Raw genomic sequence first — 12,324 nt, 5'->3', positions numbered from 1 at the left:
AAAAAAAAAAAAAAAAAAAAAAAAAAAAAAAAAAAAAAAAAAAACTTTTCCTATCAAGTCTTAATTTCTTTCCATATACAGTCTATCTTCTGACCATTTGAAATTCCTCTTCCAAAAGCTACCTGTTCAAATCCCTTGTTCCACATTCCACTTTACTGCCTCCTTCTATTTTTATCTTTTCAATATCTGGAATTCTCTATACCTGGGATATTAAACTTTATCACAACTGCCAAATATTCTTTCTTGCTTTACTAATTGTCTCAGGACTTTGATGCTAATTTTGTCTTTTTAAATTTTTTTTCCTTAGAGAGAGTCCTGCTCCATTATCTAGGCTGGAGTGCTGTGGCACAACCATAGCTCACTGTAGCCTCGACTTCCTGGGCTCAAGGGGTCCACTCACCTCAGCCTCCCAAGTAGCTAGAACTACAGGTATATGCCACCATACCTGGCTAATTTAAAAAATTTTTTGTAGAGATGGGATCTTACTATGTTGCCCAGGATGGTCTTAAACCCATGGGCTCAAGAGATCTTCCTGACTCAGGCTTCCAAAGTGCTGGGATTACAGGTGTGAGCCACTGTTCCTGGCTTTAATTTCATATATATATATATAAAAATATATATATAATTGTATTTTGGGTTCTGGGGTACATGTGAAGAACATGCAGGACTGTTGCATAGGTACATACATGGCAATGTGGTTTGCTGCCTCCATCCCCATCACCTATATCTGGCATTTCTCCCCATGTTATCCCTCCCCAACTCCCTACCCCCCACTGTCCCTCCCCTAGTCCCCGACAACAGACCTCAGTGTGTGATGCTCCCCTCCCTGTGTCAATATGTCCTCATTGTTCAACACCCGCCTATGAGTGAGAACATGTGGTGTCTGATTTTCTGTTCTTGTGTCAGCTTGCTGAGAATGATGGTTTCCAAGTTCGTCCATGTCCCTACAAAGGACACCAACTCATCGTTTTTTATGGCTGCATAGTATTCCATGGTGCATATGTGCCACATTTTCCCTGTCCAGTCTATCAACGATGGGCATTTGGGTTGGTTCCAAGTCTTTGCTACTGTAAACGGTGCTGCAATGAACATTCGTGTGCATGTGTCCTTATAAGAGAACGATTTACAATCCTTTGGATATATACCCAGTAATGGGATTGCTGGGTCAAATGGAATTTCTATTTCTAGGTCCTTGAGGAATCGCCACCCTGTCTTTCACAATGATTGAACTAATTTACACTCCCACCAACAGTGTAAAAGTGTTCCTATTTCTCCACATCCTCTCTAGCATTTGTTGTCTCCAGATTTTTTAATGACCACCATTCTAACTGGCGTGAAGTGGTATCTCAATGTGGTTTTGATCTGCATTTCTCTAATGACCAGTGATGATGAGCATTTTTTCCTATGTTTGTTGGCCTCATATACGTCTTCTTTTGAAAAGTGTCTGTTCATATCCTTTGCCCACTTTTGAATGGGTTTGTTTTTTTCTTGTAAATGTTTTATTTCTTTGTAGATTTTGGATATGAGTCCTTTGTCAGATGGGTAGATTGCAAAAATTTTTTCCCATTAAGTGCCAGTTCACTCTAATGATGGTTTCTTTTGCTGTGCAGAAGCTCTGAAGTTGAATTAGATCCCATTTGTCTATTTTGGCTTTTGTTGCCAATGCTTTTGGTGTTTTAGTCATGAAGTCCTTGCCTATGCCTATGTCCTGAATGGTTTTGCCTTGGTTTTATTCTAAGGTTTTTATGGTGTTAGGTCTTATGTTTAAGTCTTTAATCCATCTGGAGTTAATTTTAGTGTAAGGTGTAAGGAAGGAGTTCAGTTTCAGCTTTCGGCACATGGCTAGCCAGTTTTCCCAACACCATTTATTAAACAGGGAATCTTTTCACCATTGCTTGTTTTTGTCAGGTTTGTCAAAGATCAGATGGTTGTAGATGTGTGACATTACTTTTGAGGACTCTGTTCTGTTCCACTGGTCTATATCTCTGATTTGGTACCAGTACCATGCTGTTTTGATTACTGTAGCCTTGTAGTATAGTTTGAAGTCAGGTAGCATGACGCCTCCAGTTTTGTTCTTTTTGCTTAGAACTGACTTGGCTATGCAAGCTCTCTTTTGGTTCCATATGAAGTTTAAGGTGGTTTTTTCCAGTTCTGTGAAGAAGTTCATTGGTAGCCTGATGGGGATAGCACTGAATCTGTAAATTACTTTGGGGAGTATGGCCATTTTCATGATATTGGTTCTTCCTAACCAAGAGCATGGAATGTTTCTCCATCTGTTTGTGTTCTCTCTTATTTCGTTGAGCAGTGATTTGTAGTTCTCCTCAAAGAGATCCTTCACATCCTTTGTTAGTTGTATTCCTAGGTATTTTATTCTCTTTGTAGCAACTGTGAATGGCAGTTTGTTCTTGATTTGGCTCTCTTTAAGTCTGTTATTGGCATATAGGAATTCTTGTGACTTTTGCACACTGATTTTGTATCCTGAGACTTTGCTCAAGTTGCTTGTCAGTTTAAGGAGATTTTGGGCTTAGACGACAGGATCTTCTAAATATACAATCATGTCATCTGCAAATAGAGACAATTTGACTTCCTCCTTTCCTAATTGAATACCCTTTATTTCTTTTTCTTGCCCGATTGCTCTGGCTAGAACTTCCAGTACTATATTGAACAGGACTGGTGAGAAAGGGCATCCTTGTCTAGTGCCAGATTTCAAAGGGAATGCTTCCAGTTTTTGCCCATTCAGTATGATATTGGCTATGGGTTTGTCATAAATAGCTTTTATTATTTTGAGATATGTTCCATCGATACCTAGTTTATTGAGAGTTTTTAGCATAAAGACTGTTGAATTTTGTTGAAGGCCTTCTCTGCATCTATTGAGATAATCATGTGGTTTTTGTCTTTGGTTCTGTTTATGTGGTGGATTACGTTTATAGACTTGCATATGTTAAACTAGCCTTACATCCCTGGGATGAAGCCTACTTGATCGTGATGGATAAGCTTTTTGATATGCTGTTGCAATTGGTTTGCCAGTATTTTATTGGAGATTTTTGCATCTATGTTCATCACGGATATTGGCTTGAAGTTTTCTTCAATAAGTTAACATTTAATTAGATGAACACTGGGTAAGTTTTAAGTGGCTGTATTTGTCTCTAATGAGGGCCATTCAGATAGCCTGATAAGTAGTTTTTAAACACAAAATTCTCTTCTACTTACAAATCCCAGAGAGTTAACAATAGCTTAATCACTTTCACCCCAGTCAATGAAGTGTTATCATAACACAGGTAAAAAATGAACAGTTACAGGGATACTCTTCAATCAGCTATACATTATTACTTTTTAATTTTTTGAAGGATTATTCCCAAACTCAGATACTTTATAATTTGTAATGAAAGACTAGAGACTCTCCACCAAATAACATACCTCGTTGCCCCAGATCATACTAGGTCACAGTGTCCCTGACACCAACACATCTGAACCTATGTCTACAGAGTTATCTTAAACTTCATGGCATGTAACTGAATTCAAAACCTAAACAGGAAAAGAATGTCAAGATTATTTTGATGTGATTTTTTTTTTAATTTTTTTTAGGCCAGGAGTAAACATACTTCACACTGGGGAAGAAGAATAAATCAAAATAACTCAAAACAATAACCGAAAACACTAATCTCAAAATACTCACACAGCAACCAGCTGGATTTTGAATTTGATTGATGTTGGGTTAAATTCTGGCTTGCTCAAATTATGTTCACATTTCTAAAACGAAAACAAATATAACATGTATCAGAAGACAACAACACATTTTGCTAATCCATAGAGCTGTTAAATTCAGAAGGAAAGCATTTATGAGAATTTTGTTTGGTTTTATTCTGCTATATGACCATATTTTTTTGAAATAGTGTATACCAACCAAAGTTTACACAAGATGTCTGTACTTCCTGATATGTACAACCACACTATCCAATATTATGATAACTCTGTGCTACTTAAAAACTACAAAAATAACTAACACATACTGAGTACTTACTGTATGTGCTGAGCAATTGCTCACTGGTTTAAATGGATTTAAACATCACATCAACTTTATGAGGTAGGTACAGGCATTATATTAAGGTTGGCATTTTATAGATGATTAAAATTGTATACAGGAATGGTAAGCCACCTGTGCAACTTCATAGTGCCAATAAACATGGATGCTGGGATTTAAATCCAGGTAGTATAATTCCAGATCCTATGCTTAAAGCAGAGTAACAATTATTTTTTTTGAGATAGGATATCATTCTGTTACCCAGGCTGGAGTGCAGTGGCACAACCAAAGCTCACTACAGCCTCCAACTCCTGGGCTCAAGCAGTCCTCCTGCCTTGGCCTCCCAAACTGCTGGGATTACAGGCATGAGCCACTGCACCAAGCCAGTAACAACTACTTACTGCTTTCTTAAACATGTACTACATACACCTGGTTAAAATATGTTTTAACAGTACAAAAAAGGTGTCCAGCGTAAAGATTACCTGTCATCTGTCTGTCCCATTCCTCTCCCCAGATAGCCTAATGCACATAAAAGTACAAGCATACATCACCTTGCTTTTTTCACAATAACACAAAAGGAAACATTTTATATTTATTTTTTTGCCCTTTGCTTTTTTCATTTAATCTAGCTTGTCATTAGTTCCATTTCAGTACAATAGAGGAGCCTCTGTGCCCCGCTGTAACAACTTCTATAACTTATAGAAGGCAGAAATTGATGGACATTCAGGATGTTTCCATCATTTTGCTATGGTAAGTAATGCAGCAATGAGTGTTCTTGTACATGAATCATTTCCCAAATGTCTAAGTATTTGTAAGACAATTTCTAAGAATAGATCAAAGGGTGTATTTATTTGCTATTTTAATGGATACTATAATATAGCTGACTAATCTGATGATTATGACATGATATTCTATTGCAGTTAAAATTAAAAAAATTTTTGATTTTCTCATTGCAGTTTTAATGTACATTTCCCTGATTAGTGTATAAATTTGAATTTCTTTCATATTTATTGGCTATTGGGATTTCTTCTGCCAAAACTTGCATGTTAGGATCTACTGGTTATTTTTATTTCCTTGCTGATTTGCTGAAGTTCTTTACACACTCTAGACATTAATCTATTGTTAATAATGTACCTTGTAAACTACTTTTCTCAGTCGTGGCTTATCTTTTTATTTCTTTCTGGATTTTCTTTGGCATGAGGGTACAAGTTTTACTTTTTTTTTTTTTTTTTTTTTTTTTGAGACAGAGTCTTGCTCTGTCACCAGGCTGGAGTGCAGTGGTGCAATCTCAGCTCACTGCAACCTCCACCTCCCAGGTTCAAGCGATTCTCCTGCCTCAGCTTCCTGAGTAGCTGAGACTACAGGTGCTTGCCACCACGTCCAACTAATTTTTGCATTTTTAGAAGAGATAGGGTATCACCATGTTGGTCAGGCTGGTCTCAAACTCCTGACCTCATGATTTGCCTGTCTCAGCCTCCCAAAGTGCTGGGATTACAGGTGTGAGCCACTGTGCCAGGCCAAGTTTTACTTTTAATGAAGTAAAATATGTAACTTTACATCATAGTTTGTGCTTATTTGTCTTACTTATGAAACATTCTCCTACCCAGAAGTCATGAAGGTATTCTCCTGTATTTCCTTTTAGAACTTTTGCTCTTCAAATTTCCAATGTTCCCGATATTAACTTCTGTGTAGGGTATGAGCAACCCAATTTTATTTTTTTCCATATAATCACTCGACCTAGCAAAATTTAATAGCCTATTCTTTCCCCAATGATCTAAAATGCTATACTTAGTATACAACAAATTTTCTCATATGCATTGGCCTATATCTGCATATATATACATACATGTATAGACACACTATTTTTATCTGTGCGTTTGTATTTTCCCTCCTTTTTTATACAAAAAGTTACATACCTACCATGCACTTTGCTTTTTGCATTTAAAAATGTATCCCTTATTAGCACATTCTTTTAAATAAATTTATAGTACTCATTGTGTGAATATACCATATCTCTGCATATTTTGGTTTGTATTTGTGGAGGTGTAAGGTAGACTCCTAAAAGTTGATGAGACAAAAGGTAACTTTACTTTTGGTAGATATTGCTATATTAATGGTGTATTATATAACTAACCATATTTACATAAATTCATATCAATTTAATTTATATAACTATTTCTATTACTAAACTTTTTAAAGAAATCAACTTCTGATTTTGTTGCTCTTTTGTATTCTATACTGGTTTCTTAATTATTAATACTTGCTCTCCTATTGTCTTTGTACTTTGCTATTCTTTTTCTAACTTCCTGAAATGGATGCTGACATCACTAATCTTTTAATAGTTCTTCTTCTCTAATATATATTCTGATACTGTATAACTAAGCATGGCCTTAGTTGTATCCTGTAAGTTTTGCTATAAAGAAATTACTGATTTCTAACTTAACTGCATTGTGATAGAATAATATACTTTTATAATTTCATCTTCCAACTGACAATCTCAGCAAGAGAAGGCATAGGGACTCCAATGGCAGCAGCAGCATGTACAAAGAAACGATTATGAAAGTTGGTAGACAATGTTGGGTGGGTGCCCCAGGTCTCTCCAAGCAGACATGTATTTACTTTGTTTTTTAAAACAAACGTATATTTTTCTTATTTATTTTTTTGAGATGGAGTTACGCTCTTGTTGCCCAGGCTGGAGTGCAATGGAGCGATCTCAGCTCACCGCAACCTCCGCCTCGCGGGTTCAAGCGATTCTCCTGCCCCAGCCTCCCAAAAAACCTGTATTTTAAGTAGAATAAAAAAAAAATAAGTTGGTGCAAGGCTACATGACTTTTGATCAAAACAACGAGATACAGGGCTTCTAAATATAAGGGATCATCTGGAATTCATGTTGTTTGAAATAATTGTCTAATTTTGAGGGTTCCAGTATTTGCGTGAAAATTCGACAATTTTTAAAGAAGTCCTTGGAAACTGGCATTGACAATCAATCTCCTTAAAATAGAATTTCAAAGCTTTTCAACACACTGCAACTCTCCCTAGCTTTGGACCAACTCCACAACTGAGCACAGCCACCTCCTCCAGACATGCATTGCTCTGCTGCTGGATACTCTTAACAGCTTGCACAAAGGAGCTCACTTAAAAAGAGATATTGTGTAGTTTAAAATACATTAATTTGTGTAAAATAACTTGCTCTGTTATAAACCACCATTAAAAACCATTATAATGTTTTTAATAATATGATTTGGCACTTAAATATTTTTGGAGTGAAAATTATCACTAAAGTAATATACGACTCCCACAAAAATACGGTTTCATCATTATTAAAGAGAACTGTATTGATTTGTCAAAATTCTGCAACTTAGCAAAGGTATTACCTTCCTTGGATTTGTACTTTGTGATTTAATAGGCTGTACTGTGGGCTGGTTATGTTAATTGAAAAAATAAAGTTATTATGCAAGTTTTGCAGCACTCTAAACATAAGCAGAAAAACAGCTGTTCACATCTTTTAGCAATTCACATTTGTCTACCTTACAAACTGCCATGTGTCCAAATCATGATTTTGCAATTGCTAAGGTATGATATGTCAGGTTATTTGAAAACAATTATTTTTTGAAGTAATTGTGACCGCAAAACATCCTTTTTTACATGAAGAGTTGTACATCATTTGAAATCATGCAAATGATGTCTTGATCTGAAGCATAAACCCAGGTACTTAATGTTTTTAATAATACGGTGCCACTGCAGGGGTTGGGGGCGGTGCAGAAGAACAAGGACAATGGTCGGGGAGGACTGGCCTAACTAATCACTAAGTGAATTGTACTGCAGCTTTTATTTACGGGAAATCCTTATTTGGGATATTCGAGGTCAGCTGCAAGCTGAAAACAATCCAGTAGATGTACTTTGTTTATATTTTGTACCAGACAATTATCAACCGCTAAATAATAGCTTTGATATTTGCAACTGTTGCATAGACTATTTTTGCTAAAAGGTGATTAGCTCTTGCCTTTAATTTTACAGTGCTTAAAGTGATAAACTTCTAGTCATGTTTCCTATGAAAGAGACTACTTAATATATGTATGTAAACCACCGAAATAGTATAACTATTTTTAAATTACCATTTTTCTACTTAAAATATTTAAAATAAGACTTTTCTTAGGACACTTCTAAAGCAGATTAAATCCAATAAGATTTCTGATTTTTTTTTTTTTGTAACTGGATATAGTTTTTCCAACTGAAATAACATTTCAGCTAAATAAAGCATTGTTAAATATTAATATTTGATTAAAAAATTGTCTTGTAAAATTTCTGTAAATTATATTTGTTCTAAAAAAAAGGTATAATGTCCTAATATTAAAAGATTTTAAACAAATCCTTTTCCTTTGATTTTTAAAACTCTGATCTAATAAATTTTCATTTTCCAGTACAGTTAAATTACCAAAACAACTGGTAATTCATAACTTTTACTTGTTATAATATAAACACACAACAAGCAAATGTATTTAAGAGGACTAAATGGAAATAAGGTATTCAAAAGAGGAACCCTTGTGCTATTGAGCATCTTAACCTATTTATTATTATTAAAGTATTAATTTGAATTAAGGAAACCTTTTCTTGTTAATAAAAACTTCCTTTTAACTGACAAAAAAAATTTTCATCTTCTGAATAATGTTCAGACTTACTTTATAATAACCTAGTATACAGTCAACCTTTATAAGCGTTCTATGTATAGTTGAAAAGAATGCATATATTCTGCAGATAATGGGTACAGGGTCTATAAATGTCCATTTGGTCAAGTTTGCTCATTAAATTGTCCAACTGTTGTATATTCTAACTGATTTTCAACTATTTGTTCTCTCAGTTACTGAGAGAAGTATGTTAAAATTTCCCAAAATGATTTGTCCACTTACGTCATTTTCTCAAATGTTAGCATATCTGGAGTCTTATTATTTGGTGCATATGACTTTAGACAGTTGTATCCTCTTTGTAAACTGAATCTTTTTTTTAAACAAATTATCCCTCTTTTGAAAAAATTAGTGTTTGTGCAATATCTTTCCCATCTCTCTCTACTTTCAACCTTTCTGAATTCTCACGTTTGTGCCTCTTATAATAAGCATATAGATGGCTCACTGTAATCTGCTTTATTATTTAGACTGACAGTGTTTGTCTTTTAATAGAAGCATTTAGTTCACTGGTATTTAATGTAAATACTGATACATCTATATTTTAATCTACTATCTTACTACACACATTCTTTTTTTTTTTTTTAAGAAAACAGGGTCTTCTGGCTTTGTCACCCAGGCTGGAGTGCAGTAGTGTGATTATGGCTTTCAGCAGCCTTAATCTCCTGGGGTCAAGTGATTCTCCTGCCTCAGTCTCCTGAGTTGCTGGGACTACAGGTGTGTACCACAACACTGGCCTTTTTTTTTGGTAGAGACAGGGTCTCACTATGTTGCCTAGTCTGATCTTAAGCTCGTGGGCTCCAGTGATCTTCCTGCCTTGGCCTCTTAAAGTGTTGCAATTATAGGCACAAGCCCAGGCTTTCTATATGAACCACCAGTTCTATGTTCCTTTGTCCCTTCTTTTTCTTTCTTTTTATAAAGGTTTTACATTATTGAAATTTTCTAACATGTACAAAAATATAGAATGATGTTATAAATCTCCAGGCACTCATCACCCAACTTCAACAATTATCAACTTAGGAATGCAGGACTTGAATCTATGCTCCCAGGTTAAACAAACAAAAAGAATCAGCGACTTGTTATTAAAAATTAGCAACAGTGGGCTGGGCATGGTAGGCCTGTAATCCCAGCACTTTGGGAGGCTGAGGTGGACAGATCACCTGAGGTAAGGAGTTTGAAACCAGCCTGGCCAACATGGTGAAACTCCATCTCTATTAAAAAAAAAATTAGCAACAATGGCAAATCTTGTTTCATTTATGCTCTTCTTTGTTTTTTTGAGACAGTCTCGCTCTGTTGCCTGGGGTGGAGTGTGGTGGCGTGACCTTGGCTCACTGCAACCTCCACCTCCCGGGTTCAAGCGATTCTTCTGCCTCAGCCTCCCAAGTGGCTGGGACTACAGGTGTGCGCCACCACGCCCTGCTAATTTTTTGTATTTTTAGTAGAGATGGGGTTTCACCATATTGGCCAGGGTGGCCTCGAACTACTGACCTCATGATCCACCTGCCTCAGCCTCCCAAAGTGCTGGGATTACAGGTGTGAGCCACCGTGCCCAGTCTTTCATTTATACTTTTAACTACTCCTCATTCCTGATTATTTTGCAACAAACATCATGTCATTTCCTTCATAAATATTTCTTTGTGTATATCCAAAAGATAAACACATTAAAATAAAAAAACCAAAACCCAGTACTATCATATTCCTAAAAAACGGAAAAATACATCTTTTTTTTTTTTTTCCCCCCCCACGAGACAGGGTTTTACTACGTTGCCTAGACTAAAGTACAGTGGCTATACACAGGCACGATCATCAAACACTACAGTCTCAAACTCCTCTGGCTCAAGGATTCTCCTGCCTCAGCCTCCAGGGTAGCTGAGACTACAAGTGCATATCACTGTGCCCTGCTGCATAGTTCTTTAATAGCATCAAAAATCCTACCAGTGTTCAAATTTTCCCAAAGATTTCACAAATTTTTCTTTCCTTCTTTCCTCTTTCCCTTCTTCCCTCCTCCCCTGGGCCCTTTCTTTCTGTTTTGTTTGAACTCAGAATCTACACAATATCTATACATTGTGTTTGGTTGGTAAACTTTTAAGTATCTCCTAATCTAGAGAATGATTAAGTAACCTTAGCCACTAGCAACATGTGGTTATTTAAATGAAATTAAAGATAGACTCGCTACCTCAGCTGCACCATCACATGTCATGTGCTCAATGGCCACTACATGTGCCTAGTGGCTAACATACAGAACTGTACAGACACAGAACACTTCGATCACCATAGAAAGTTCCGTTGGATAGTACTGATCTAAAAGCTTTTTTTTCCATTTTGTTTATACAATTTATTTACTGAAGAAACACTGTCACGTGTTCTGTACATTACCAGAATCTGGATTTTACTGATTTTTCTTTTTTCTTGCTTTCTTTTAAATTGATTATTTTTTATTGGTCCTCCATGAGCCTGAACACTAGCCTAAAAGTTATACACTCTTTCAGTATTCTTTTTTTTTTTAATTTTATTCTTAACAATTTTATAATTTTACATCTTAACAAAAACATATGACATGTTATATCAGATTTTTAGAATGTGTAAATTTATATGCATTGATAATACAATTGAAAACATAATTAAAATTAAATTATTGGAAGTCAATTTAGAATTCATTTGGTTTTGTTTTCAATTTTCTTTTTTTTTTTTTTTTTTTGCATTTTATTGCATTTTAGGTCTTTCAGTATTCTTTTAGGGATTAACCCTATGTACTTAACCTTCAGATACTTCATTTTCTACATCTGTAAAACAGGTTTCACAGAAGTACCTACCTCACAGAGTTGTAAGAGTTGTTTATATTGAAGGTATTTAAAATAGTGCCTGGCAACTGGTATGCTCTCTACGAGTATTTTCTGTAGTTACTACATTCCAAAGGTTTTGCCATGGTCAGACACCAGCCACATTAATTCTGCTTTCTTCTTATACAAATGGCAGTTCTACAGAATGGAATACTTACACGGCAGCGCAGGGACCGTTTGATCAGAAGATGTTTGTGGCGAGGATACAGCTGTGAAGCACAGACTGGCTGGAAGTCAGGCTGTAACAGACGCTGCTGAAGGGTGGTTACTAGAAAGAAAGGCAGAAACTAGGTGTAGTTTACAGTGACTTTAATATTGGACTTTTATGTAGCAGTAATTACATGAAGCAATACTGCCTTTATGAAGAGCGTTGTTCATAAAAATGAAAAGAAATCTGACATTTTAGATTTCAAACAATTACATCTATTATAGCTGTTTGATTTTCTACATAGCATTTTATTACTAACAACTATTCCATTAAAAATCTCAAATCACAAGGTATATAAATAACAGAAAAAGAATTAGCCACAGACTAGAAACAAAGTAGAATAATGTAGAAAATTACCCTCTGTTAAATTTACTGGTCTTGTATAATAGTCTTCAGGTAGAGGTTCCACTTCATCTACAGCCTGAGCTGGCTCAATCTTTATCTCTTTCTGATCCTCTCCTTCTTTAAGGCTAAAATATTTAAAAAAAAAAAAAAAAAAAAAAAAAGCAGTCATTTCTCAAGGATCCATCTGATTATCCTCAGTTATGATATCAATAATTGAAGTATTCCTCTGTC

At 35.5% G+C, this 12,324-nt stretch overlaps 1 protein-coding gene across 4 annotated transcripts in view; it reads right to left on the bottom strand.

Moving 5' to 3' along the window:
• Nucleotides 1–12,324, bottom strand: part of DCTN4 (dynactin subunit 4) — a 43,259-nt gene that overhangs the window by 12,868 nt on the left and 18,067 nt on the right. For all 4 annotated transcript variants that reach the window (XM_032250178.1, XM_032250179.1, XM_032250181.1 and 1 more), the window contains 3 exons: nucleotides 12,106–12,218; nucleotides 11,699–11,808; nucleotides 3,677–3,750 (listed from right to left, as the gene is read on the bottom strand). In XM_032250178.1, coding sequence (XP_032106069.1) covers nucleotides 3,677–3,750; nucleotides 11,699–11,808; nucleotides 12,106–12,218 — 297 coding nt within the window. The remainder of the gene's footprint in view (nucleotides 1–3,676; nucleotides 3,751–11,698; nucleotides 11,809–12,105; nucleotides 12,219–12,324) is intronic.

This window comes from Sapajus apella, unplaced genomic scaffold (assembly GCF_009761245.1).
Source record: "Sapajus apella isolate SASKATOON/1434 unplaced genomic scaffold, GSC_monkey_1.0 scaffold71, whole genome shotgun sequence".
Classification (NCBI taxonomy): domain Eukaryota; kingdom Metazoa; phylum Chordata; class Mammalia; order Primates; family Cebidae; genus Sapajus; species Sapajus apella.
Note: the sequence above shows the minus strand (reverse complement) of the source record. Positions and strands in the feature narration are given on the sequence as shown.